The 27,810-nt window shown below is 34.8% G+C and overlaps 3 protein-coding genes and 1 long non-coding RNA gene across 16 annotated transcripts; 3 read left to right on the forward strand and 1 right to left on the reverse strand.

Annotated features, from left to right (window-relative positions):
• The first annotated feature begins 220 nt into the window (after nucleotides 1–220).
• Nucleotides 221–4,986, forward strand: LOC107425883 (protein TIFY 4B). 2 transcript variants are annotated; one of them, XM_016035930.4, is made up of 9 exons: nucleotides 223–566; nucleotides 744–886; nucleotides 1,314–1,435; nucleotides 2,095–2,185; nucleotides 2,272–2,443; nucleotides 2,792–2,857; nucleotides 3,988–4,045; nucleotides 4,146–4,360; nucleotides 4,625–4,986. In XM_016035930.4, exons 1-9 carry the CDS (start codon nucleotides 449–451, stop codon nucleotides 4,639–4,641), a joined length of 1,002 nt encoding a protein of 333 aa, XP_015891416.3. In that variant the 5' UTR covers nucleotides 223–448; the 3' UTR covers nucleotides 4,642–4,986. The 2 variants fall into 2 exon arrangements, with proteins under 2 accessions (XP_015891417.3, XP_015891416.3); XM_016035931.4 differs by lacking the exon at nucleotides 4,625–4,986 and having other exon boundaries at nucleotides 221–566; nucleotides 4,140–4,278.
• A 1,953-nt stretch (nucleotides 4,987–6,939) lies between these two features.
• On the forward strand, nucleotides 6,940–12,854 carry LOC107425915 (ETO1-like protein 1). 5 transcript variants are annotated; one of them, XM_060820314.1, is made up of 7 exons: nucleotides 6,940–7,474; nucleotides 7,907–8,085; nucleotides 8,231–9,943; nucleotides 10,343–10,634; nucleotides 11,008–11,317; nucleotides 11,432–11,536; nucleotides 12,571–12,854. In XM_060820314.1, exons 2-7 carry the CDS (start codon nucleotides 7,949–7,951, stop codon nucleotides 12,789–12,791), a joined length of 2,778 nt encoding a protein of 925 aa, XP_060676297.1. In that variant the 5' UTR covers nucleotides 6,940–7,474; nucleotides 7,907–7,948; the 3' UTR covers nucleotides 12,792–12,854. The 5 variants fall into 5 exon arrangements, 4 of the variants coding, with proteins under 4 accessions (XP_060676297.1, XP_060676298.1, XP_060676299.1 ...); XM_060820315.1 differs by having other exon boundaries at nucleotides 6,940–7,345; XR_009640839.1 differs by lacking the exons at nucleotides 11,432–11,536; nucleotides 12,571–12,854 and adding an exon at nucleotides 12,134–12,517 and having other exon boundaries at nucleotides 6,946–8,085; nucleotides 11,008–11,431.
• Nucleotides 12,855–14,355: 1,501 nt separating this feature from the next.
• Nucleotides 14,356–24,729, reverse strand: LOC107425914 (probable protein phosphatase 2C 51). 8 transcript variants are annotated; one of them, XM_016035970.4, is made up of 21 exons: nucleotides 23,752–24,729; nucleotides 23,203–23,461; nucleotides 22,891–22,996; nucleotides 22,649–22,790; nucleotides 22,129–22,393; nucleotides 21,568–21,935; nucleotides 21,264–21,337; nucleotides 20,438–20,576; nucleotides 20,042–20,228; nucleotides 19,266–19,494; nucleotides 18,272–18,778; nucleotides 18,085–18,142; nucleotides 16,903–16,990; nucleotides 16,744–16,818; nucleotides 16,579–16,662; nucleotides 16,347–16,490; nucleotides 15,599–15,671; nucleotides 15,272–15,354; nucleotides 15,128–15,182; nucleotides 14,821–14,913; nucleotides 14,356–14,692 (listed from the first exon to the last, which is right to left on the reverse strand). In XM_016035970.4, the coding sequence occupies exons 1-20, from the start codon at nucleotides 24,035–24,037 to the stop codon at nucleotides 14,848–14,850; spliced, it is 3,288 nt and encodes a 1,095-aa protein (XP_015891456.3). In that variant the 5' UTR covers nucleotides 24,038–24,729; the 3' UTR covers nucleotides 14,356–14,692; nucleotides 14,821–14,847. The 8 variants fall into 8 exon arrangements, 6 of the variants coding, with proteins under 6 accessions (XP_015891456.3, XP_015891457.3, XP_015891455.3 ...); XR_003057244.3 differs by lacking the exon at nucleotides 15,599–15,671; XM_016035971.4 differs by lacking the exon at nucleotides 14,356–14,692 and having other exon boundaries at nucleotides 14,704–14,913; nucleotides 21,264–21,307.
• On the forward strand, nucleotides 24,196–25,439 carry LOC112492824 (uncharacterized). Its single transcript, XR_007243221.2, has 2 exons — nucleotides 24,196–24,322; nucleotides 24,729–25,439. It is a non-coding gene; the product is annotated as an uncharacterized LOC112492824 (long non-coding RNA).
• The last annotated feature ends 2,371 nt before the right edge of the window (nucleotides 25,440–27,810 follow it).

Here is a 27,810-nt window from a genome sequence, read left to right on the forward strand (position 1 = left end):
GCTATGGCTCTCAACGATAAATAATAAGGGGAAAAAAAATTAATACTAATCTATTTTTTAAAAATAAAAATGAAAATTAATACTAATACTAATCTATCAGCAAACATCAGAAGCAATCCGTCCCGAGGACAAAATGGTTAATTGTAGGAGCTAAGGGGGACAAAACAGTCAGTGAAGGGCAAGCAATTACGTGGCGTCCTGGGGTTGCAGCCCCCCTGGGATTAAAAGGAGTCCGAATTGGGACGCCGCGGCAGAACCTCCTCAAACCCAGGCGCTCTCTCTCTCTCTCTTTTTTTTCTCACTCCAGCTACTGAATCCCCAACAAAGTAGAAACAAACTTCCCAAAATACCACTGCAGAAATCGGCGGCGAAGACTTAGACTTCACTCATCTGCAACTTACAGTAACCGGAGCTCCCCTGGTACTTCCACGGCCAAAATCCCCACACTATGCAACCGGAAGAAACGGTTTCCCGGTCACCACTTTACAAACCCCTCCACCTACTCACCGAAGATGACATTTCTCAGCTTACCCGTGAAGATTGCCGCCGTTTTCTCAAAGAAAAAGGTCTTCCCTTTCTCACTCACTCTCTTTCTTTCTCTCTCTGTCTTTTTTTTTTTTTAACATTTAAATATTATAATTATAATATTAATAATGTATGAACACCTGAATATCAATTTGTATGTATGTACGAGGAATGGCGGCGCGTGAGTTAGTTTGCTTAATGATTTGGTGACCGTACAGGCATGAGAAGGCCATCGTGGAACAAATCGCAGGCGATCCAGCAGGTTATCTCGCTTAAAGCTCTCCTCGAAACGACGTCGGAGTCCGACGACACCGAGACACCCAACACACTCTACATTCTCGGCCCTCAAAGCCCAACTCGCGTGCGGTTCTCTCTCAGCCTTGTCTTATCGTTTAGACTCTTATCCCCCTCTCTATTAACATCCCATTTTAATTATTGCCTGCTTATTATTAAATAGAAAGATTAATTCTACACGCCCCAAATTTATAAATAAAAATTTTTGTTCCATTAATTAATTATCATCTGGTTGATTTTTATCTCCCATAACAATAAAGCATTATTAATTTACATTCAATAATATCATATCAAATATCATAGCATTTGGATTATAATTTTACTGAATTTTTTTGGTACGGGTAGCATTACTAGATTACTGAAATAAAATATGCCCCATGAATACTTTTTTTTTTTCTTCTCTCTCTTTGATATTTTAATATTTTATATATATATTTTTGATAAATTTCGCGCTCTATTTTATTTTATTAAAAATCAAACAAAATTTTCTGTAGGGCCCAGACTTTCGTCTAACTGTTTCGGCTGACGATCCGGCCAACAATCCTTCCAAGCCCGATGTTCCTGATGATACTTCGGCCCAACTTATTGCCGCTGAAAACGACTCCGTTTCTCCTCTGTAATCCTCCACAAACACTTGTTTATCATTTGCAATTATTATTAGTCCCTTGTCTCTTGTTATCACTTTATATGTATATATATATATATATATATATAATATTTTGGGTAAATCTGATTTTAATTAAACACTGTGTAAAGTATATAAGATGGAGGTGTTTAATTCGTTATCTTGTGGAAGATATTTTAAGATTTTTGTTTTTTTTTCCTCGCGTAAACTCTATTTTTATTTTTATTTTTTTATTTTTTATTTTTTTTTTTGCGTGTGTCACTGGAGTTTTGCTTTTCACTGTTTTCAAAAAGCAAAATAGAAACAAAAAAAGTAGGTGCTGGTCACTGTTGAAGCTGCTTATCACGAAACAAAGCCTATTTGCGCACCCACTTGTAAATGGAGTGATTTGTTGTCACGTATACTCTGATTCACTCTTTCTTATTTATTTAATTATTTTTAAATAAACAGATAAATAAAAGATAATGATAATAATTTGTGCAACTGTATTTGGCCATTTTGATCAACAAAGAGGAATAACCTTCTTCTACTCGACAAGGTTGCTACTTGCTACTATAATTTGGAAATCCGGGTAGACTGGAAAATTTCAGCATTATCATGCATTGTTTATTTTTAAATTCCATTTATAGTAGTTCATCAATTTGTCCCAGAAACGCCGATGCAACCAATGAGCCAGTAGGACAAATGACAATTTTCTACCGTGGGAAAGTTAATGTCTATGATGACGTGCCAGATGATAAGGTAATAAACCATAATATTTACTATAATGTAAATGAGCATCATGGTTCACTGACCCTTCTACTAATTATCGAATATTCTCGTTTCAGGCACAAACGATAGTGCAATTTGCTGCAAGCCCATTCTTTTTGCCTCATGAAGCTTCGTCAGATGTAGTCACTACGTTATGGCCCTTTAGTCCCCTTCCATGCCATTTACATGCTGCAGCTGCCAATGCAGGGCCAAATTCTCCTGCTGCCATCTTCCCAAGACTGCAAACAGGTAGAATTTGATGGTGATTAAAGGACGTGCATCTTTTTTATCTATGCATAGAGATTTGTACACTTATGGTGTTGAAACCAATCCCAAAGATTTAAGTCAGTTCTCTTAGAAGTTAGATGCCATTCTTCTAGGAGGCACTGTGGACTGTTGTATGCCTTCATGGTGGAAAGGTTGAGCTACTTAAGCAATTCCTAGTTAGCTTTTTCCATGGTATGGACCTTGGGTGCCCAATAGACGGTGTTAAAACCGTTAAATTGCTGGTGATGTAGAAGCTGTGGTTAAATTAACTTTATAGCATAACTGATACGTGAATTCTTCGGTAACAAGTGTTCTTGTTTTACTATACAGTAAAAGTTGCAGAAAGAGATCAGTTCCTTAGAGAAGAGAGCAGCAAATCTCATGAAGATAATTTTGGTAAATGCTTAGTCTTTGAGATATAACTTTAGCTTGTAGCCAAAACTTGAAATCATCTCACTTGCATATATAACCATTGGTTAATCTTTTTTCTTTATTTAAATGGTCGATACAAAATGAGGTATATGACCTGTCTTTTGGCCATGTTCTTTAGCTGCCATTATAGGAATACTACTTGATGATCTTCTTACTGAACATTTGATTCAACATCGAATATACAACTATATTCTTAATCTCTTGTTCCTTTGTCTACTTTTCCAGTCGCATACACATCAATGTGGTTTGATATTGATTACATGATGTTTTTCCCAATTCCGTTGAACTCAGCTGCATTTGTCCTCTTCCCTCAAATTTCAAAATATGGAGGTGTATGAGTTTAGATTTTTGGAATTAGTGATTGTTGTGTTGGTTTACCAAAGTCATGAAAAACTAAGATATTTTACTGGTAAGATATTTTGTTAGAGCACTGGTTTATATTTTACCTATATTTTTTTATCAAAAAAAGTTTCACCTATACTTGAGTTTCTCGTAGATACACCAGTGGACTCCTTACATAATGCCCAGTGAATAACTTAGTCAGAAGTGCAAGAGCTTAAAACCAAAATTTGATGTTTGTCAATTGTTGGTGGTAAAACTGACTGTGCTTTCCTGTAATGGTTTTTTCAGTATGATTGAGAAAAATTGTTTATTTTGGCGTTGATTAGTGTAAGGTCACACAAATAACTAGGTTCATTAACTTTAGAACTATTTCCCCAAGAATTCTGCGGTTGTTTATTGTGCTTGTAACACCAAAGAAATTTGTATCATGCCATCAATATTTTCCTACCGGGCTAGGTCCTTTTATTTTCTGTTACCGATATATTTTATATATATATATCTATATATAATGGCATTGATCTTAGAGTAGATAAGACAATTCTTTTATCTACGGTAGCTGAGACGTTAGAGAAATGCTATTTAATGCTTTGGTAAATAATTAATGCATGTCCCCTGACACGAATAAAGGCATTAAACATTCGATCTATGAAACTCTAAAAGGTCTTGAGATTGTTATGCCCTTAGAAAAGTCTCACTACTTGATTCTGTCTTCTTGTTTATTTTTTTTTTTTTTCTTTTAATTTCATGTTTAGCCGGACTGACAAGTAGACAAGCATCGGTGCAAAGATATCTTGAGAAGCGAAAAGACAGGTATCTTAAAATGGTTAAAAATGCACACTTAGTGACAGTCAAATATATCTTTGTCAAGTTGCTCCTCCTTCTTTGTTCCTCACACTCCTGTTAGGTGAAGGTTTAAGCACAAGAGAAAGGCAGCAGTCCCTCCTTCTGCAGGCTTGGACATCTACTTAAACCATCGAGTAGGAGATCAGTTCTTAAACCAGCAATTGAACCTGTGTGAGGCATATTCTCCTTCCCATCCAAGACCACCTCAGACACCTAGCAGGAGCTGCTCTGTTGAAAACATGATAAAAAATGCCAGCCTCTCTATAGAACTTAACGACAAAGGTGATTATTCCTGTACTCATTCATGCACTTTTCTTCTTAAATTGAACTAACCGATGCTTTGTTTTGGCCATTCAATGTTTGATGTTTGGTGGCTGATATCGTATTTTGCCACGTAATCATTAGAAAACTTACTATGGATTTTTTCCCATTAGACCCTGTACCAACCATGGGACTGGTTTCCGCCAATCACAATCTGTCCTAATAGTAACCGCTCTGCTGAAATTTTAAATGACATTGGATGCTCTACGGTTGTTGATTTTGCAGATAATCAAGAATGTTAAAATGGAGATCAATGATAGCATGTTGGTGGGCATTAGTGGATAAAAATTGCACGGCCCCCATGTTTGTGTTCTAAGGCACTGTTTTTCATGGAAAAGTACTTTCCTTGATGAGGCTGGGGACCAGCTAAAAGGGCCAGGCCTTTAAGGCCTTTTGCCTGAGGCCCGATGAATGAAGCCCATTCATATTAAAAGTATAGTAGATCTAGTGTTTATTTTTCTTAAAAAATTGCTATCTGTTGGATGAATCAAGTTAATTTCTTGTTGAAAGCATAAAATCTTGTTAAATCGTGAATCTTAGCGTGTATCTTTTTTTTAAAAAAAAATTACGCATGGTGTATTATAATATATCACAAGATATATAAGTATTTTTTAAAATAAATATATAAGTTAGTTATTTATATTCATAGTTAGAATATAAATAAGAATAGCAATATTTTAATGCTTTCCTTTAAAATTTTAAAATAAGTAATAAGATGCATTTATATGGTCTGTCATCTAATGCTATAATCCCTTTTGTTAATATACTTAAGACATCTTTCCATAAAAGGCAATTCAATTAAAGATAGCAATAAAAAATTATAATAATATAAAACTGGTTGTTGTGTCGCAGAGAAAAAAGAGAAGGGAGTGATATTTTGAGAAGTGAATGGTGAGAATTTGGTCAAATAGGTATCAATGATAAAATTGCCAAAAAAAAAAAAAAAATTGTTTTAATGATAAAAATGTTATGAAGTAGATCTTGGCGTCCTGATCTTGTTCTCCATGATGACTATGTTGGCAAACGAATCCAAATCCACCACCAATGCACTCTCTCTCTCTCTCTAGGATTTGTATGCTTTCCCAATTATTTTAGTGACTCGGAAGAATAATTTCTCAATCATGTCCCACCCCAAGGACCCATTTCATTCACGCCCCTAATCAAAATCCTTTTCTTTCTAATCCTATTTTGTCTCTTCTGGTTTGAGTGAGCCTCTTTTGCTTGTTTTTATTATTTTTTTTATCATCCTTATTTTATGTCTGTTTTTTAATCCCAATATGGTTTGTCAATACAACCGATGATATAAAATCATTTTATAAAAAAAATCATATATGTCACGTATTAAGCTCACACAATCTGAACCTCTTAGTTTTTGTTGCAAGCTCTTCATCTTTTGGATGCTCAGAGGGATATATTGGGCCTTCTTAAGTTCCACATTCACTGGGCCAACTTAATCTTGTGTAGTAAAATATGGGCTTTTTTGCTTTGACATTTCCCCTTTTTTTTTTCTTCTTCTTTTTTTTTTTTTTTTAGAGTTTTATCATATGGCATCTTTTAGAAAGAAAAAAAAGAAAATTGTTTTCCATCAAGGGTCGTAAAATTGTACCATCAATGTGCACAATCTCCACGTATTTAGTTGACAGACACTCTACACTATAATAAGGTAAATATTTATGTCAAAATTAGTTAAATTTTTAAAGCTTTTAATTGCATACCCATGTATACAATGTTTAAAAAAAGGAAATTGAAATAGAAATTGATGGTGGGGAGAGCAGGGAAGGTGGAATAGGCAAAGGGTAGGCTTCTTTTATAGTTTGAGGTCCTACTCCTACCCCTTTATAATTCATTAAGACTTCACTGTCCCACAAAAGTCAACAAAGTGAAGGAGTTTGGCAGTTTGGCTGCTGGCTTCTTAAAACTTGCGCCAACGAATGTTCATATTTTTGTCATTTCAACTTATAATTTCCCTACAGTTTAAAGGCCAAAACATCGCCACTTGGCTGGTTTTGATTGTATGAAAGAAGTGCATGTGCTGTTGATAGTATTTCAAAGGCTGAGATTTTTATTTTTTTATTTTTAATTTCTCTTTTTTAAATACTGTTTACTCATACAATTATGACCAGATATTCATATATTCCAGAGTTTTACATATGGCTCACTTTTAGAAGTGGGGTCCTCAAATTTAACGGATCTGATCAGATCAGCAACACCTTCGTAATATACCTGAACTTTACATACCTATTTTAAGGCTTCCAATTATTCAATGCCCCGCATAAAGATAAAGATGAAGTAGAAGAAGGTAAAAATAAAAAATAAAAAATGAAAAAGAACCATATATATATGGGCACCACTCTTTCATCCTCATAGTGGGCCGTATTTGATATTGTAAAATACTGTGCATCTGGTGTGAGTGCGATACACACAAGAACCTCCCATTTCCATTCTTTAATTTCCACTTACCATAATTTAATCCGCTTATAAAGTTCAAAGGACCCCAGTTTGGAATGACAATTATTGTTTGAAACCAATCAAGTCCGTTTGAAACGACGTCGTTAGGCTTTTCCATATGGTCCTACGATGTCTTTCCCTGCTTAGATTTCAAAAATGTCGACCACTTCCTTTTATTTTTATGCCATTTTTTAGTAATTTTTTTTTTTCTTTTTCTTTTCAGTGCGTTTTTATTTTAAAGTCCCAATAAACAGAGGATGTTATCTTTCTGGTCTCCAACGGAAGGAAAGTGAGAGAAAAAAGACTAAAAGAAAAATAAATAAAAAATAAATAAAAAAAACCTTTCCCTTTTACCAAACAAAAGAAAGAAAACGAAAACAAAGTTAAAGTGAGAATTTTTATTTGGATTCCTCCATTTTGATCCTTATGCCTCTGAAGCTCTCTGCTGTCAGCTTGTAATCTGTGATTTGGGTCTTGCAGATTTAAGCCAGAAGTGAAGTGGGTCTCTCCCTTTTTCCTCTCTATCTCTCTTGTTTGGTTATGGTATTTTGGCATTTTATGAGGAGATTGGGTGGGCTATAATGTGGGTTTGGTCAAGTTTCTGGTAGAGATCTTACGTAACCGTTGGTGGGTGTTTGGTCTTTTCTGGTTTTAGTGCTTTATTTATTGAAGATACTATTGATATTTTGTTGTAAAGCTAAAAAGCATGATTACGGGTTCTAGTTGTTCATTTCTTTGAACTGAAATGAATATACATGTATGACAGTTTAAAAAAAAAATTTTTTTTTTCTTTTTTTATAAAATTACTTTTATTGTAAATTTAGGTGTGTATGAACTTATTGAAAGAAGCCCATATAGGTGATGTGAGTATTCATATATTGGTTTGTAATTTTCAAACCTCTTTCGGGGGAAATTGTGTTCCTGACTGGAAATCTGTCATCTTATAGCAGTGATTTGGTATCAGAGGGGACTATTTTGTTTTTTGGGTATTTGATTTTACTTTTCCTTTTTCCCAATTTTTTGTTTGTGTTTTGAATTTTTGAGAGAAAAACCCATCAGGCTGCTGTGGAGATCTGGGAGTTGTTTCATCTCTTATGCCCCATGAGGACTTTCTTTCCCTCCGAGTCCTGTAAAGAAACACAGCTTAGTGCTCTCAATCCACAGTCTTGGCTACAGGTTGAAAGAGGAAAGCTTTCTAAAATTGCATCTCACTCCTCTTCTTCTTCTTCCTCATCCATGTAAGTTGTTCGTCTGTGCTTTTGTAATTTCAATATATATATATATATATATATGTGTGTGTGTGTGTGCGTGTTTATTTCCAATTCAAATTTATACTGAAAATTGCCTTTTTGTTTTTGGGTGGGGATGGTCAAATTATTGTAGAGAATCTCTCATCAAGGTCCCTGAGCCACCAATACTACCATTCTTTAAACCTGTTGATTATGTAGAAGTTTTAGCTCAAATCCATGAAGAACTTGAGTCGTGTCCTCCACAAGACCGGTCAAAGCTCTATTTGTTACAATTCCAGGTCTTTAGGGGCCTTGGAGAAGGAAAACTGATGCGGAGAAGCCTACGTTCTGCTTGGCAGAAGGCTAGCACCGTACATGAGAAGCTCGTTTTTGGAGCATGGTTGAAGTATGAGAAGCAAGGAGAAGAGCTTATAGCTGACTTGCTTGCCAATTGTGGCAAATGTGCGCAAGAGTTTGGGCCAGTAGACATTTCGGGTCAGCTTCCACTTCAATTGAGTGTCAGTTCCTATGAGACTGTTTCGATGAATGGGAACCAAATCTTAAAAAATGTTATTTTTAGAATTGGAGATGATAAAATAGTATGTGATAGGCAGAAAATATCAAGCCTTGCAGCTCCATTCCATGCCATGCTTAATGGGTGTTTCTCTGAATCACTTTGTGAGGACATAGATTTGTCTGAAAACAATATCTCTGCATCAGGTATGAGGGCAATCGATGAGTTCAGCAAGACTGGTAGTTTGAGTGAAGTCTCTCCAAATCTTTTGCTGGAAATATTAGTTTTCGCAAACAAGTTTTGTTGTGAAAGGCTCAGAGATGCTTGTGATAGGAAACTCGCGTCTTTAGTTTCTTCTAGAGATGATGCCGTGGAACTCATGGAATATGCTCTTGAAGAGAACTGTCGTGTCCTTGCTGCATCATGTTTACAAGCTTTTTTAAATGACCTTCCTGATTGTTTAAATGACAATCGAGTGGTGGAAATATTCAGGCATGCTGACAGACAGCAAAGATTGATCATGGTTGGGCCGGCTTCATATTCACTCTATTGTTTATTAAGTGAAGTTGCCATGAACCTTGATCCTCAATCTGATACAACAGCTTGTTTCCTGGAACAGTTAGTAGAATTTGCTGAAAATGACCAGCAGAGACAATTGGCTTTTCATCAATTGGGATGTGTAAGGCTCTTGAGAAGAGAATATGAAGAAGCAGAACGACTTTTTGAAGCATCTTTAAATGCAGGCCATATTTACTCTGTTGTAGGTTTAGCTAGACTGGGCTACATTAAAGGTCATAAGCTTTGGTCATATGAGAAGCTCAGCTCTGTAATTTCCACTATCTCCCCACTTGGATGGATGTATCAAGAGAGGTCATTATACCATGAAGGCGATCAGAGGTGGGAAGACCTTGAGAAAGCGACTGAGTTAGATCCAACTCTTACTTACCCTTACATGTATCGTGCAGCTTCCTTAATGCTGAAAGAGAATGTTCAAGCTGCGCTTGCAGAAATTAACCGGGTTCTTGGGTTTAAACTTGCATTAGAATGCTTGGAACTTCGGTTTTGTTTTTATCTTGCTCTTGAGGATTATCAATCAGCCATTTGTGATGTTCAAGCTATCCTTACTCTCTCCCCAGACTATAGGATGTTTGAGGGACGGGTAGCAGCATCCCAATTTCGTACTCTAGTTCGTGAGCATGTTGAGAATTGGACAACTGCAGATTGTTGGCTGCAATTATATGATCGATGGTCTTCTGTGGATGACATTGGTTCTCTCTCTGTTATTTATCAAATGCTTGAATCGGATGCAGCAAAAGGTGTTCTATACTTTAGACAGTCATTGCTTCTCCTCAGGTGTGTCATTGAGTTTAAAAGTTGTAGTGGGTATTATCGACTAGTTCTCTATATATTAGAAATACCTTAATGTGCATCCAGTATCTTGGTTTGTAATTTGGTGACTAGCAATATATTGATGTGTAAGCTAGAAATATTTTTGAGTAGGCCAAATCTATGCCCCTGCCAGATGAGTGATTTGAAACATTAGTGGATTGCAGTAGACCCCACTTTAAAACAGGATAATAATCAATATCGGCAACATATGTAGAACTATAGTTTTCCTGACTAGACCTATTTATTATTTCTTTTGTCCTGCCTTTGGCACCATATTTATCTTCCATATATCTAATACTTCTTGTGGTGTTACAGTTCTTCTATTTCAAGGTTAGTAGAAATCTCATGTATTTAGTTTATCAGGTTAAACTGTCCAGAAGCAGCCATGAGGAGTTTGCAATTAGCTCGCCAACATGCATCTAGTGAACATGAACGGCTGGTCTATGAGGGTTGGATCTTATACGATACAGGTCATTGTGAGGAGGGGCTCCAAAAAGCTGAGGATTCTATTAAGATCAAGAGATCCTTTGAGGCTTTCTTTCTCAAAGCATATGCACTTGCTGACTCTAGCCAAGACCCATCTTGTTCTTCAACTGTTGTTTCTCTTCTTGAAGATGCCCTGAAGTGCCCCTCAGACAGGCTGCGGAAAGGTCAGGTATGGTTCTCTGCCATCCTCTCCAAGTACCTAACAAAAACCTCCAGAATTTATGAAACTGGCATGCAACAAAGTGTTCTATGCACAATATATTAGAATTTAATATCATTTCCAACCCATATGTTTTTTTCAATCCATTTAGTACTTGTAGTTAATGTTAATCTTGGTAGACTAACATAATGAGTTGTTCTTGTTGGAGAACATTAGAGGACAGAACTAAATAAATGCATGGCAGAACCCGAGTTTGGGTTTTGGAATTTTTTGGTTGCTGATGCACTGGTAACAAAGGATTAAAAGTAAAGTTATGTCTGGAAAGAAGTAAGCAGTTTTGCTTTGGTAGATTCTGACCTTTTTAAATCCCATAATTGGCCAGGCACTGAACAATCTTGGAAGTGTTTATGTTGACTGCCAGAGGCTAGACCTGGCAGCTGATTGCTACATAAATGCTCTTAAAATCCGGCATACCCGAGCCCACCAGGGCCTCGCACGGGTTCATTTTCTGAGAAACGATAAGACTGCAGCATATGATGAAATGACGAAACTAATAGAGAAGGCCAGGAATAATGCTTCTGCCTACGAGAAAAGGTCTGAATATTGTGACCGTGAACTCACAAAGGCAGATCTGGAAATGGTCACTCGATTAGATCCACTTCGTGTTTATCCCTACAGATATAGAGCAGCAGGTTAGACTTTGTTTTCTTCTTCTAACTCCTTCTCTCTGAATATAATGCTGCTTGATGTTTGGGGAATTAAAAGATTCCAAAACATTTTATTAATGACGAACAATGTTGTTGTAGGTATACCTGGCAATTCGGGTTGGTGGGTCGTGTTCGTGTCAACCCGTTTAATAATCGGGTCAAAAATGCCTAACCCGAACACGACCCATTTATTAATCGTGTCAGGTACCTAAAACACTAACCCGACCTGTTTATAAACAGGTCAACACGACACGACCCGTTTAACACGATTATTTTAACGGGTCGTGTTGACCTATTAACCCGTTAACCTGAAATTGACCTATTAACCCGAAAACTAACCTATTAACCCGTTAACCCGAAAATTAACCTATTAACCCAAAATTTTTTTTATTTTTTTTTATTTTTATGTTTTTGTTTTATTAAAGATGTATTTTTTGTTTTTAAAAAATTAATAATAGAAAATTATTTTTATAAAATTTTTAATTTATAATATTTTTTAGTTATTAAATATTATATTAGTGATAAAATATTAATTTAAAATTAAATTTAAATGGGTTGTAATAGGTATATAATCGTGTTAAACAGGTCAATCCGAAAATGATACGATTAATAAATGGGTCGTAACGGGTCAATTTCGAGTTAAACAGGTCAACCCGAAAATGACACGATTAATAATCGTGTTAAACGGGTTGACCCGATTATGACCCGAACCTATTTATAATAAATCCAAACCCATTTATTCCGTGTTGTTTTCGAGTCGTGTCGCCGTGTCATGATCCAAATTGCCAGGTCTAGTTGTAGGTGCCTACTGTGTTAAGTAGCAATAGTGACTTAATCACTATACCAACCATAATTGATGGCGATCTTTGCTGCTAGAGTGTCCATCTTTTACTAAACTCATATTTAGGATGTGTATCTGGATGTGACCTTTATGACCCACCTTTTGTTGCTCCTCGTCTTAGCATTGTGAGCTTTTTCCTGAGTTTTTTGTGTGAAAGGGCAGAACCAGCTATGTTTCACTGTTGTGTTAGTGGCAAGATCTTATAGGGAAGAAAGAACTTCTAATCATTATAGATTTCAGATTAGAGAGCAGTAATTCCCATAAGCATCATGATGTTTATTTTTCCTTTTTAACTGTATTCTTTTTGTAAAATTATTACAACTCTTCCTGGTTAGATCCGTACATTTTAACTCGTTTAAGCTGGTATTAAAGTTGAATTTTGGTTGTTTTTGAACAGTGTTAATGGACAGCCGCAAGGAAAAAGAAGCAATTGGAGAACTATCAAGGGCTATTGCATTCAAAGCCGATCTCCATCTTCTCCACTTGCGTGCCGCATTTCATGAGCACATTGGAGATGTGTTAGGTGCTTTGCGAGATTGTCGAGCTGCTCTCTCTGTTGACCCTAATCATCAAGAAATGCTGGAGCTTCACAGCCGTGTAAACAGCCATGAGCCATGATTGTAGCCAAAAACAGACAGAAAAAAATTATAAAAAAAAAAAAAAAGAAAAAAAAAATCAAAATGGTGGCAAAAGATTTGCATCACCAACCTGTATACTAACGAGCTTGTGCATGCCCACGTCATTTCTCTCTCTCTCTCTCTCTCTCTCTCTCTCTCTTTTCATTTTTTCCTTTTTTCCTTTTTTTTTTTTTTTTTCCATCTTCTGGGGTCCAAGGTTTTTTGTAATTTATGCTCCCAAGATTTTTGGTAATATAATTTATCATTATCCATCTGTGTTTTCTTATTGGTATAGATTTTATATTAAGCCGATGAATGATAATCTTCGAACTTGTATCAGACTGGGCAAATTTTTTATTTTTATTTTTCCACTGTCGTTAGTTAAAAAGAAAAAGGATTGTTATATTTTAAGGGCTACATAATATTTTCAAGGTCTTAGAAAGAGAGCATCTTACCGGATCAATCCCTACGCTAAGAAACTGAAAGAGGAGCTAAGCTACATTCAGATTGTAATTTAACTCAGCCAGGATGGCTTCCATATATGTAATATAATATCAATCGGTCCTTATCATTAAGTGAGATTAGTCCAATGGTATATGTGGGTTCTGAGTTGGATTCATTATCTTTAATTTATATAATTTATTGTAATTCTGATTAAAAAAAAAAAAAAAGAACAGTAAACATTGAAAATTATTGTAAATTATTTACTAGCATTTTCAATATTGGGTTCAGTCGTTATTTTCTTTCTATATACTAGTAAATATTCCAAATTGAAAATATTGCCGTCTCATCCTTTACAACTTGTCGTTGGTTGGTCTGGCGGAACAAGTCCAATAAAAAAGTGTCAGAAGCAAGTAAATTTTTTCATTATTTTCGTACGTGTGAACGTAAATACAGTGGATGTCAGACTTTGGCACTTCGTGTTCTTCAATATACTTCTTAAATAAATTAAACAGAGAAAAAATTGGATGACGGTCATGCTCAACCAAATTAGACCCAAAAAAAAAAAAAAAAAAAAATCGAAAATACTTTTCACTTAGATTTATGGTGCTTTCTGAAGAAGACATCCCGGTTTGGTACATTTTAATTTTGAATTGTTACCCACACCCTTATCTTCTAAAGCATATCTGAATTTCTTAATCAATTATTGTCACCCTCTGAATTATTATGCTAGAGAAAACCGAGAAAAAGAATATTGAATTCGATGTCAAAAGTTTTTTTTTGCTAATTTGATGGTATTAAAAGCGACAACCGATGAAGCTTTACGTGTTTACAAATATTTCTCTGCCTTTCTCACTTTCCTTGAGATAATATTCATGCACCTACCTTTCTTTCTTTCTTTCTCTCTCTTTTTGGTCAACGCCTTCCATAAAACTTACAAATTTGGCTTATATGATTAGTTGAGATAGTTTTAACATTATTTCCAATCAAAATTTTGTCTCCTACCAAATTTAGTTACGAGTACAAATCAAAAAGTGGGTTAATCACCTGCTAAACTAACTGTCACCACCATAACTAACTGTGTGTACTGTACAGTGTACACAGAGAGCGTAAATTGAGCCAGCTGACAAAAATTTCACAAATTAATATACAAACTACAATTGCCGAACTATTTTATACACCAACTACTCATCCGCCCACAAGTAATGTTACAATTTAGTTCTTCAAAACAAAAAAGCAATGTTACAATTTCAAATAATGTTGATCTTCTATCAAAACCACTTCCATGCAGACTGGCTTCAGACAATTTCTGCCGCAAGATACACCAGGAACATGTAAAATACCACATCCCCTACAGTCTTACCTGTAATTAGTATTTTGGTTCTTAAAATTTGTGTCAGAAAAACTTCTCAATTCTAAACTATTTGAATTCCTTCTGTTAGTGCTAAATTGACATGGAACCTGCATTTAGATTTTTGGAAAAGAAACAAGAAAACTATCTAGATGATAATTTCTATTGTATACTTGGTTACAATTTCGTAAAACATAAGAATTTTAACTTTCTAAGGATACAGAACAGTGTAAATTACTATAGACAAAGGAACTGGCTGAACAATTCATCCTTTTGGAGAAGGCTGGAAATAAGGATGCTGCAAAGCTTCATCCACACTCAATCTCTCCTCCTATAGTTCAAAAGAATTAAGTTTAAGTTCCAAATTTATGAAAATATATATACATACATATACATACATATATATATATATATATGGAGGCTTATTTAAAATGAAACTTTTATAGGATGCACCCAGTCAAAATTACGATGAGATTTCTAGATAGAAAAATAATCATATGGCATTTGAATATAAAATTTTAGAGCTGCATAATGTGTATATTTACAGGGTCCCAATGTAAAAGATGGCGCACCAACCGCAAAAGCCAAACATTTGGAAACCTGCAGATATTACCAAGACAAGTTTAAAATTGGGGAAATACAACACATATTATATATAGAAACAAAAATTTAACTGCACTCAAACTAACCCAAGTTTAAGGGGATCTCTGCTCTTAATTTGGATGGAAAAGAACTCTTCTGAGCATTTCCAGGAAGCAGGTGATACTCCAACCTGATCTCATAAGATGAACATTGTTATACGAATATGAAACCAGAATCTGATAAGGCTAACACACCTTGGTTTCATGAGTTTTATACGCTTATGTTCTTATTAGCAATAAAATCCATGGCTGCATGCCTACATCTATCACTTGACTGGCATTTATATTGAGACACACAGAAAATAAATGAATGTGATTATATATAATTGAAATGCACAATCCCAGAAATCATTGCAATTACAGATAATAACTTACTTGGCCCATGGTGCGGTGATGTCTTGAGTAAACCCCAGGGACTAAGATACACAACTCCATAAATGACCTAAGTCTAGCACCACAAAATAAATAAATAAATAAATAAAATATTTATAATCATCAATCCTGGTAATCTGTATTTTTACATATAGTAAGCAATCTTATTCTAGATGGAGGCAACATGAACCCCATCATAGTCTAGACCTCCCACACTTTTTCCAGCTAATCCTTCAATAACAGATAGGCCAAACCGATAACAAGACAAAGAGCAGGAAGGAAGAACGGTTGGGACCAAAACTTCATTTACTTCATACTTATTTTCCAGAAATAGCATACAGATAAGACTACCTGCAACAGATAATCACCTGCCTTTCATGGATACTTCTTTTCCTTTTTGTTAAAAATCATAAGTATGAACCTCTATTCACATCTATATCTTATGATCAAGGAGCATATTACGATATCATTACAAGGGATGAACACTTCGCTAGCACATCTCTAGGAGTATATTACGATATCATTACAAGGGATGAACACTTCGCTAGCACATCTCTGATATACCAAACACCATTTATCAAGCTCATTATAACTCATCTATCACAAAATAAATAATCAGTCCATCATGGACAGTTGAAATGGAAGCAAGTCTATGTAAAGCCACTAGTATATTTCTCCCATCAAGATGAAAATTTCAAAAATTTAACATACATAGATAACAGTTTATAGCCTTTCCAAGGAGAAAGCTTACTTATGCGCAAGCTCCTTCAAGCCTTCACTCCAACCGTCTAGCTGCTGGTCTAAAAGAGCACGAGTGTAAGCACTAATCTGAAAAGCATTTGGTGATCCTAAAATCAACTCTAAGATCACAACACCAACACTCCACATATCATACCTGTCAGCAGGTGGAAACATTTATACAGTTAAATTATGAACTGAAAGCTCAATTTAACATCAATTCTATCAATATCACTAACACGTACTTTAAAGTTCTGCTTATTGGCCCCTGATACCAACTAGCATGAAGTAAAGCTTCAGGAGGAGTATACTCATTAGTTTGTTCAGCTCTGGAAAAACAAAAAATATTATATGCGTAAAGTATATAAATAGATATAGTTAAACAAATAGCCATAAAAAATAATAGATACCTAGAAGGTCCAGTTGAACCATACAAATGCTTCATTGTGAACTCATCTATTGCGCTTCCGAAGTCAATAATGCGCCTAGAGGAGTATATAAGCTTACATCACTGGCAACAATAGGCAACATATAACACTATTTATATTATTAGATATAAATTACAATACATTTTTGTGGTGAAGTTCTTGTCTCCATTCGGAATTCCTTTTAAGCATCTCCCTGTTTCGTGATCTTCAAAGCATATCACCATGTTCTCTATAAGATATAAAGCATTTTGTGTTCAGTAAATCAAAACTGAAAAACACCAAGTCAAATTGATAATGCAAAAGCATGATCAATTAGGAGAAGGAAAGTGTACCTAGAAGGCAATTGATACAAATGATATTTAACTCAGACTCAAAGAAAATCCACATATCTAAGGTTGACTTAGACTCCATTGCCTGCCTTGGGCTCAGTCAAGTTGCCAGAGGAATGGTCACCAAAACAGGGGGCCTATTTCAGGTGAGTCCTTGTTTAGATCTTTCCATTTTTATCCTTTCCGTTATCTTTCTATCGCTATTCTCACAAAAAGAAAGGCTAGAAATTTTATTTTTGTCATTTCATTCTTTTTTCAAGATTTATATGGCTTATATCATCCCACCCTTTTTTACAATCTTCTAAGTCCTGTTCTAGCTACTAAGTATTATTTTTTCGTATTCTCTACTTTTCATTTGTTCACTATTTTAAGAAATTCAATCATGATTGGAATTCCAAGAAAGTTAATTTGGTTTACCGCTTAGACGTGCATCAGAAGGCTATTGAGAACGAAGCTGTAATACTTTCATCCTGTACCTCGCATCACATAGTGCTTGAAGAAAATTACAGTTACAGATATGCAGTTCATTAACGTATATTAATATCTCAATCAATTTAACTTGAACGATAGGGTTGACTTTTCATCTTTGGAGACCTTATATATTAGGTTTTGCTTCAAACATTGGATAGGATATATCTTACCCAGCCACTGCTCTATCTGATTATTCTGGTCTTCCAATCTTATCCAATCCCATACGAACTGGCAACCATGACCTTAGTGCATCTAATCAATTAATTATATATGCAAGAGTTCCAATAGTTATATAAGCCATAACTTCAACAAAATCGCATATTGACATAGTATAAACATGCAGTAACCATTTTGAATGACCAACATAGAAGAGAACAATATATATCTTCGAAAAAAAAATAATAAATAAATAAATAGATAACAACTAATTAATTAAAACACATCAAAAAGAGTTTAGACCAGTCAATGCCAACCAAAATAAATAACTAGACAGCCGTAACTTACAAGGCAACGATGCCCTCACCAGGTTTTATATCTCTGTGGGTGATATTGCGATCATGACAGGACTTTAAGGCTATCAACTGAACAGATGAAAAATATCAGCTTTTAAAGATTTGCATAAAAGTCAGACAAGGCAGTAGCATCAAAATTTGGCATTCAAATCTAGGAAAACAAACTTCAAACCCTACTCTCAGAAGATGGAGACATACCAACTGCCATATAAGACTTCGCATTTCCTCCTTTCCTGCCTCTGTCGTCTTCAACCAATGCCACCAATTTGATGGATGCAACATGTGGACATGCTTCACTTTCTCAGCCCTTTCTTCATCAGCGTTAGTATCAACTTCTTCCACAGTATACATAATCTTTGACAAGGACACACCCTCATAATGAAATACAAGCCATATTTCATTAGATCTGGATTCAAAAGACTCCACATATCTAGCTATATGATTCAGACCTTCTTCAGAGAAAGCATTCTGTGGTTTAAATTCGTTTGGGGTTTTATTTGGAGAACTCCAACTGTCTTCTGTTTCATGGACCGTTCTATCATTCGAATCTAACAGGTGCTTGAAGCCTAAATGTGATTTTTTCAGGACGGAGGTTGATGTTTCGGCTGATAGAAAACCACCAAGACACTTAGAAGCATTAAGAAAAACTTCTCCAAAATACTTTTCACGTAGACCGCTCAAATAAACAGCAGCTCCTCTCTCCACCTGCTTGAAGTTACGAACTATTCACTGATGCTTCTATATGAAAAGAATTAACACGCAAAATAATTGTCCCAACAACAATTTTTAAAACATTTTAAGAAAAATTCAAATGAACAGTGGAATCCTTCCAAACCATATATTTAAATGAATCAAAAAGGGGAACAAAATAATAACAACTTAAGAGACTCTTGAGTGATGAAACAGACGAACCAGAATCATCACTAATAATCAGAAGTTATGATTGCTTAGCATTTTCAAATACGAGATAAAAATCTAAGCATTATTTTGAAATTTTCATTCTTTCAAAATTACTTTCCAACAGTTTTAATGGTCCTTTACGAATTGAAAAGAACATCTATTCCAACTTATGGCCCAGCAACAGAGAGATGCGTTCCAAAAGAGGTAAAATGTCCTTGAAAAAGGAGGATTATCAACTATATTTGACTCTAAAGCACCAAATAATTTAATTTGAATTCACCACAATAATTACCATTATGCGTTTCAAAATGAACAAGTTGTCACTAAGAGGATCATCGTGATAATTTTGAGTAAAGGAGCTATTATTCCACATGTTTGTGTCAAAATGAATAGAATTAAATGAGATATTCTTGTTTTTCCCACTCCAATCTGAAGAGTTGCTGCCTTGAAAACAGTTCCAATGAAAAGCTAGCCAAACCTCACCATATGATCCACGACCAAATTTCTTCTTTAGAACATACCTAGTAACCAAAAAGAATGCTTTTCCTTATAAGGCTTTGTTCTAAAAGTACAAAAACAAACAGAGCAAACCACATATGAAAACTTATCAGTTAACATAAGCATAGATGAAAGACCGTAAAAATCCTCAAAATTTTGTCTCCCATGCCCCAAGGGCCCCACCATTAGTCAATCCTGAATTTGGTAGCCCATAGCCCATAATCAATACAACATAGAAAGAGAAATGCAAGAAATCTATGGATATATACACAATATATATGGGGGTTGAGAGAGTAAAAATTAAATCTACGGATATCTGTTCCAAATTTTGCAAGTGCAATTTAAATATAAAGATCATAAGTAACTATTAATTGATCTTAAGATATTCTAATATATAGTTAAATTAGTAGTAAAAGTCTTCCTGGGATGATTAGTGAAATCAATAATCAGAATACTCAAATGATCAAATGACATTAATAAGGAACACCTTAGATTGTAAAAGGGATGATAAGAAACACCATTAATTACTATATCATGATAGTGAAGTTCAATTAAAGTAAATTTCCATACCTTAGGTCCGGCATTGCATACTCAAATGAACCATTATCAGAACCAGCACCATGGAAAGGAATTGATTGAAGCATACCAAGGAAACTAGCAAACCCTTCAGCACTTATGCACTGATTTTTATCACCATCTACAGTCATTCCAAGGTCCATGCACAAACTGTGGTCATGGTACAAGTTTAAAGGTCCACCTAAAATCAAAAAGAAAATTAAAAATGACTGAGTTAATTGATAGAAGATATCAATATGAAAGATTATTCTTATAAATTTACAAGACATTTTTATTTTTCCTCTGTACCTGGTGATAACTAGATAGGCCATATATTTAAGTATCTAACATCCTGGAAAAAGATTTTACCACCAGAATCAAAATGCTCCAAACACATAGACATGCACTTACCAAAATGTTGGTCAAGGGCCACAGGAAGAGCCTTAGGTAGGCCATGTTCAACCATTTGAGCTTGAAATATGTAATCTGTATGTTCACTAAGGTTCTCAGATAAATAAAAACATCCAATATAGCCATGTTTCCCTTCCACCTACAGCAAGAAAAGAAGCAAATATCACTTTTTCAGCCTTCTCTGTAGGGCAAAAGCAAATAAATTAAGTGATGGAGGCCCTGTCTTCTAAAGAGAAAATTCTGCCTTTTAACTGCAACAATTTATATCACAATTAAATTAACCAGCTTTGATGAACTTGGCAAATCAGAAATGTTAGACAATCAACTTTGTTAATGGATTGAAACACAATGGAACTGACGTCCATCGGTTATTAGTTGAAAATGAAGAGTTAAACATGAAACAGAATCAAATCATTCTTACTTTCTAAGATGCCCCAATTTAACTGACATCAAAAGCCTACAAGTCAAAAAATCATGACATATGTTAAAATAGCCTAATTCAGGAATCTGTCTAGTTCCTTTAAAAGAAGATACTTGATATAAAATAGATATACAAAATTTGGGAAGGCATCCTGACTTTTTTCATACTCAGGTAAAAATTAGTATAGTACAGAGTTGTAAAGGGAAGAGTGGAAAGAATGCTATATCCTCGTCCCATTTTACATTGTCAAAGAAACCTTTCAATGAATAGGAAACATATGAACATATCAATTCGTAAAGAGAAAATAAATTATATTATTGCATCCAATTTAAAAACAATGATTTTACAGAATCCAAAGTATGGTTTATAATAAGAAGACTAAAACTCTATGCTTTTCAGCCTTACCAATAACCTGTCAAACTTGGTCATAACTGGATGAGCATGCTCCGCTTGAACAATATCAGACATGACATCATTAGCTGACCATGGTGGTAATATTAAGAGAATTAGCATATGAAAAATCATCAGAAAGAGTGTACACAAGAATACAAAAACATGATATACACAATTAAGAAATCACTATATACATACTTTTGCAAGCATTCCATTAAGATCTCCACAACGTTTTATTTGACCACAATAGTTAACACTACCACTGACACCATAGGTAAGCTTGTTAACAAGTACGATTTCTGAAGGTTTAAAGTACCTGAAAATTCATAGGTTGACTTCTGTAACCCTATTACAGGACAACTTAGGTCTCCTTCTTGAATTAATCTATCCTTCCACAAGTTCTCAGAGAAACCAGAAGGAACGAATGGAACCACAACAGCTGCCATGTTATCCATACTGCCCTCTTCAAAAGCAGCATTTACAATGCAATTAGCTAATGAATATGAACATGAAGAAGAGAGACGCAATCTTTGGGGACTATGTTCATGAACTTCCCACAATAAATCACAAACATCTTGCAAGCTCAACTTCTCAAAAACTCCATCGGATGCAGCCACCAGATAGCTATCATTGGCAGTCAGTGGTTGCCAATCTGTCAATTCTGGAGCAGATATAACACCATACCTGATGACAGTTTAGCATAAAATCCAATGAGAATTCTATCCCACACCAAATAAAGTTCTTAAATGATAAAAATAGAATAAGCATCAATAGACATTCCTCATTCACACTCTCCAAGCTTTTTGGCGTTTGGAAGTAGAATGGCTTAAGGAGGATGTAGTAATAGATGCATTTAGCAAGTATCTGCTAACCTCACCTTTTAAAGGATACATCACCAATAGCCCGAGAAATAGCCAGCCGACCATTTACTCGAGGCACACCACCCCATTCAAGAACATAACCACCAGCATTTTCTACCCTAAGTCTTTCATCATCTCTATTGGGATGATGATCGCTTGTTAATTCCTTCACAGAAAGATGCACCAGTCCAGTGGTGGAAGCCAATTTAAAGTTATCATCATTTCTTACACGTGAAATAGCACCATTACGTCTTTCCCGTTTATATAACCTCAAATAGGTGGCTGCAATTCACAAGAACCATAAATAAAGAGCTTCACAATGTTATCATATATTTAAATGTAAAATAGTAGAGTATGGTTATATCATGATAATTAATACTCCTAATAAAACATAATAGAAGAATTTAACCCAAAAAAAAAACAAAAAGGAAAGAAGATCAACAACAACAATGAAGTATTTAAAGCTCTAATCAAAAAAAGAAGCAAGAAATGTGCATAAAATTATTAAACAGCATGGCTTTAATTAAACTTCAAAACCTTTAGCCTCTGCAGGAGAGTGGAATTTTTCAGAACACAAAAATGCCTTTGAATCTCCGATATTCGCGACTAAAATTTGCCCATCTGCTAGTAATATAACTGTGGCAGTAGAACCCGACTCTATATTTTTTCTATATGCTTCCTTCAGGACATAATAGGAATGAAAGTCAGTACGGGAGCATACAAGTAATATTACGCACAAAAATTTTGAATCAAGTAGTGAAATATCAAATAAAACATGCCTTTGAAAATGTCGCATCAATGTCATGCAATGCCCTCAACAAAGCTTCCTTTAAAATTTCCAAGTAAAAAGAATCATCAAAATTGGCTGGCAGTGAATGCTTAAACCTGCGAAAAAAATTAACAAGTTGGTAAAACATACCAAAAACTCAACCAATAACGAGATCATATATGAGAGCAAACATGTATTGCCAAGAATGTTAGCCATGATATATGCAATGGAAAGGCCAAGAGAACGAAATGATCATATATACTTCATGAATCTTTTAATTAAGTAGATAATAAATGTCAGAATAGGTATTATAGAAAATAACCTTCCACTGTCCAACTCATAACGACCTAGTACTTCATCCCAATTAATAACTTGAAACAAAGAATGATGTTCTCTACTATTATGCAGTCTTCCTGTGGATTTCTTCAATACAGAAGAATATGTTGCATCCAGAAGGAAATAAGTGTGTAAAATCAAATACTCCAACAAGAGCTTCGATGCCATCTCACTAGCTTCTGCACCACCATGACCATCAAAAACAGCCACAACTCCAACCGTAACCTCCTTAATCCCCACTTTACCTGCTCCAAGTTCGAATTTAACACATTAAAGAACCATTATTTAAACGATAAGGAATATTTAACAAAAATTCATTAATACAACAATAATTCGAGTAATAAACCAGAAATTCAAACATAAACGCTAAATTTCTTACAAAAAAAAAAAAAATCATCAAATTTCGGTCAACGCAATAGGGTTAAATTCAATGATATTGATACCATTATTTCCAATAGGAATACACAGACATATATATGTATATATATATATATAGAGAGAGAGAGAGAGAGAGAAATTTGCGAAAGGAACGTACCAGGGAAAGGAACGGTGAGGTCGAGAACACAGAGAGTGCGATCCTCCTGGGATTTTCTTCGTCCTTGAAGCATGGCGGATTGACAACGCGCGGTGCTTGGAGAACGGGAAGCGTAACTGGAAAGCTTCCAGCGAGGACATTTTGGGGATTGAAACACCGCCGGAGCACCTCCTTCTTTGTACAGCGTCAAGCATGTCGACGATTCTTCTCCGTGAGACCGCGTCGTAACGGCTAGTAGCACCCCGCATACCAATAGCAATCGATGAAATTTAAATCCTTCGATCATTTCATTTCTCACCAAAACGAGTACTCATCAGGCGGAGGAAAGAGAGAGAGGAAGTTTATAGTTATCATTAAAATATTATTATGCTTTTGTCGGTGCCAGTGATATTGCCACGTCAGGATCGACAAAAGCCCAGCCCAGGTGCCCGATCCCGATCTGATAAAAACTGATTAATTTGCTGTTACCCAAAAAACAAACTGATTAATTTCCCTCCGACTCCAAGCTACAAACTTTAAAAAGGCCACGAAACCAAAGTTCCTGCTCTTAAGCCGTTTCTTATTGACGCTTGTTGGTCTTTCTTTTGCGCCTTATTCTTAGCTTCCTTGGACTTGTTGTCTTTCATTTCATGTCTCAGGCATAACATATTCTTGGGCAAGATTATATTATGTGAAGATATATATAAAATATCTGCTGTTACCAATAAAAATCCAAAGAAACTTGAATCTAATCACTTAATTACGTAATAGTCAATCCAGTTTGATCTAAGCATCACCAATTAGATACACACCAAAGATGTGATTTATTGAAATTAATAGTCATAAAATGATATACAATCAATCTTCCATAATCGAGCTCTAAATAGGCTTGAACAATTCATAATCTATTTGAGATTTAACCCTCTTTAGCTTATTTATCTGCTTGATAACTCAAAGGGTTGTTGTTATTTTGATGCGTTTTCATGTGTTTTGTGTAGGTGAGCTTTAAAAGGGATTATAAGTTGATCTTTATATGGATTTCAAGACATTGGGAGCGCCATGGTTGGAGATTTATTATTTAGAGCAAAAGAAGCCCAAAGTTGAGTTCACCCCTTGCTCCTGGCATACTCTTTCCGTCTTTCGTGTCTCACCTCTTTCTGAGCGTGCTCTACCCCATTTTCAGTCACCTCTCAAAAACTCGTGCGTGCTCCACCTCGTTTTTGGTGTGTTCCACTACTGTCATTTAAGAGGTCATTGCCATTTAATAGACTCATCGGCCTAACTTAAGCCACATGATCAAAATTGGAAGGTTTGATCTTACCCTTTATAGTAGGGTTTTATCATTTTCAAGAAGGAGGGCTAGATGGAGACTTACGAGGATTAATCTACTTAAGGACAAGGGGGGATGATGGAGAAGAGATAAAGAAGATTTTGAAGAACAAGGCACAAATTTTTATAGAGAGAAGCAAGGTATTTAGAACGAGAAAGCTGAAGATTGAAGGAGATTGAAGACTTTCAAGATATTGGAACATTTAAGACTCTTCAACTACTTAGTTTTTCTCTACATTTTGTTGCTCTCTAAACATGTATTAAGGATTATTTAACTTTTTGCAGAGTTTATAATGTTTATATGGGGTTTTCTCTAATTTTGGATTTGAATGTTACTATGAACATATTTAGCAAAATTTTTATAGAAAATTTTGATAGAATCTCTACCCATATGATATTTGGATGATTAGGTTAATTATTAATTTGAATTCTATCCTTCTACTTGTATTTTTCTTGGATTTATTGCTCACAGTACTCTCTTGATTGGATCTTAGTAGATTTCTTGGGAAATATTAATTTTCTAAATTTGTTATTTGAAACATACAACTTAGATTCTAATTGAGTTGGAACACTAAATTTGGATTAGGTAACTTCTAAAAAGGGAATTTAATATTTAGGTGATTAGGGGAATTATGAAAGGAATTCCAAACTAATGGCCTATAAGTTCTAACTAGACCTTGGAAAAGGATTTTAAATGAGTTTTAAATCCTTTGGTTAGTAATTGGTTAGAATTTGCCTAGCGATCGGACAATTAGCTCAAATATAAAAAGGATAGAGAGGAAGTCAAGATCCTAGTATTTTAATTCATAATTGTTTCATCTCTAAATTTATTAGTGCGCTTATTAGCTTCGATTCTCTTTCTAATTGCTTGGATGGAGCTAATTTAGTTGAATTTAATCATTTCTTTGTCTTAATTTTGAGTATTGAGTCTAGATCAAAACAGTTAGTTATAATTTTGATAATTAGTTTAAATATCTAAATCAATTGTCGTAAGATATTATTCAACATTCTTGTCACTATATTACTTATACAATCTGTACACTTGCAGAGTTTTTTGAACAATTGATTTGGTTTTATCTCACTCAAACTCGATTTATCATTAACATGATTCATGAAACTCATGAGCCAATCTTGATTCTTGAACAGTTCGCAAATAACTCCAATTTATTACTTATATCTTTGTATAAAAATCATATTTTTAATTTAAAATACTAAAATTTTACAATGCTCAGACGATATTTTTTTGTATTTAATTTTATAAACTTTTCAGTTGCAAAATATAATAATAAAATAAATCAACTTTAAAAATAATTTAGTGCTAAATTAAATAATAAATAATATCTAATGTTCAAATTTTTACATATAGATGAGCCAAACTAATTTAAATTTTGAGTTTTTCATTAAGAAACCGATCAAGAACGAGGTCTTTCAAAAACTTATGAGCTTTAATGCAAGTTTGAGTGCTTTTAAAACAAGTTCAGCTTGAGAGTTCTAACAATAAGCTTGACACTAAGTTCATTTATTTGTTCTCCTATGACTTCCATGTAATTTAAGAACTTTAGCTTGTAAATGAGAAGCAATTAGTATGGAAGTAAGTAGTTTAACATACATAAATTAATCGGAAAATAATCTGTCAAGCCCTTTTTAGGAAAAAGATTGATCTTGCTTTTTGTATCCCATGTTTGATCGGAAGTGCAACGTGTCGTTGCAGTATGGCCTTGCATTTGATAGAGCTATTTAGTGTGCCTTTATCCTCATCGTGGAGACCAACTTAGAATTACGACAAGCCCGTAGAAATCTGTTCAGTACCTAATGTAGGCAGGAAAAAGCACTAAGTCAATGGTTTGGGAATTACTGAAGCTTTTAAGCTTCCAAGTTTAGCAATGAATCTTGTTATGTTGAAATAATGTCACGTCATCCACATTCAAGGATTTTAAATATGATAAATATATTTAATGACTCTAATATTAACAGAAGGAGAATAGCATATTATCAAATTGGTAAAGAAGGTAAGACTCCAATATTGTTGTACATTTAATGCTCCTAACAGCTCCTAACTTAACTGGTATAGATCTTTATCCCAAAAAAAAAAAAAAAAAAAAAAAAAAAAAAACTTAACTGGTATAGATATGATAACTTTTAGTAGGTAAGAAACTAGGAAGGAGTAGGGGAGTAGGACTAGGGACATGAATCTTCCAACAAGTACCTATTGATTGTACACGTTGGCCGGACTTTGACTGTTATGACTTTTGACTGACTATATGTGACGTTTCTCTATCGTAGGTCTGGTCTCCATGTGCGAAACAAGGCTGAGTAGCTTACCAACGGCCCATCCCAGGACACTGTAATACGTGGCTTCGTATTATTGGTCACATCTCTGATTTAAGAAAGGCAAAACGCGGAGAAAACTGAAAAAACATCTTTCCATTTTTACGTACGCACACGATCTTCCGTGACCTTCTTTGATTGAACACTATAACAACATCCGGTTCCGAAGAAAGTAATATTTAAAATAAATAAATAAACAGGGCCTACTAATTTGTTCCAAATTTCAGATTAAATGTATCACTACAAAAGTGTGCCAAAATATCAGAAAAGTGACGTGCCAATCCTGCTTAATACCACGTATATTCTCTCACTAACCAATGTCATGCTGTAATTTCTTATATCTAAGTAAAACTCAAACACTGCGTTATTATAGTAGCAAAAAATGCATACCAAGTTCATACGTGTCATTTGCAGACTACAGCC

Source organism: Ziziphus jujuba, chromosome 9, assembly GCF_031755915.1.
Source record: "Ziziphus jujuba cultivar Dongzao chromosome 9, ASM3175591v1".
Lineage (NCBI taxonomy): Eukaryota > Viridiplantae > Streptophyta > Magnoliopsida > Rosales > Rhamnaceae > Ziziphus > Ziziphus jujuba.

Bases quoted from the DNA above. Each gene is read 5' to 3' on its own strand.
- LOC107425883 (XM_016035930.4), top strand. From the start codon at position 449: ATGCAACCGGAAGAAACGGTTTCCCGGTCACCACTTTACAAACCCCTC. The intron at 567-743 runs GTCTTCCCTTTC...GTGACCGTACAG, and splicing joins CCGTTTTCTCAAAGAAAAAG to GCATGAGAAGGCCATCGTGG. The intron at 1,436-2,094 runs GTAATCCTCCAC...AATTTGTCCCAG, and splicing joins AACGACTCCGTTTCTCCTCT to AAACGCCGATGCAACCAATG.
- LOC107425915 (XM_060820314.1), top strand. From the start codon at position 7,949: ATGAGGACTTTCTTTCCCTCCGAGTCCTGTAAAGAAACACAGCTTAGT. The intron at 8,086-8,230 runs GTAAGTTGTTCG...AAATTATTGTAG, and splicing joins TCTTCTTCTTCCTCATCCAT to AGAATCTCTCATCAAGGTCC. The intron at 9,944-10,342 runs GTGTGTCATTGA...TTAGTTTATCAG, and splicing joins CAGTCATTGCTTCTCCTCAG to GTTAAACTGTCCAGAAGCAG.
- LOC107425914 (XM_016035970.4), bottom strand. From the start codon at position 24,037: ATGATCGAAGGATTTAAATTTCATCGATTGCTATTGGTATGCGGGGTG. The intron at 19,495-20,041 runs GTATGGAAATTT...TTTGGTTACTAG, and splicing joins TATGCAATGCCGGACCTAAG to GTATGTTCTAAAGAAGAAAT. The intron at 15,672-16,346 runs GTAAGCTTTCTC...TTGTGGTGCTAG, and splicing joins TTGAAGGAGCTTGCGCATAA to ACTTAGGTCATTTATGGAGT.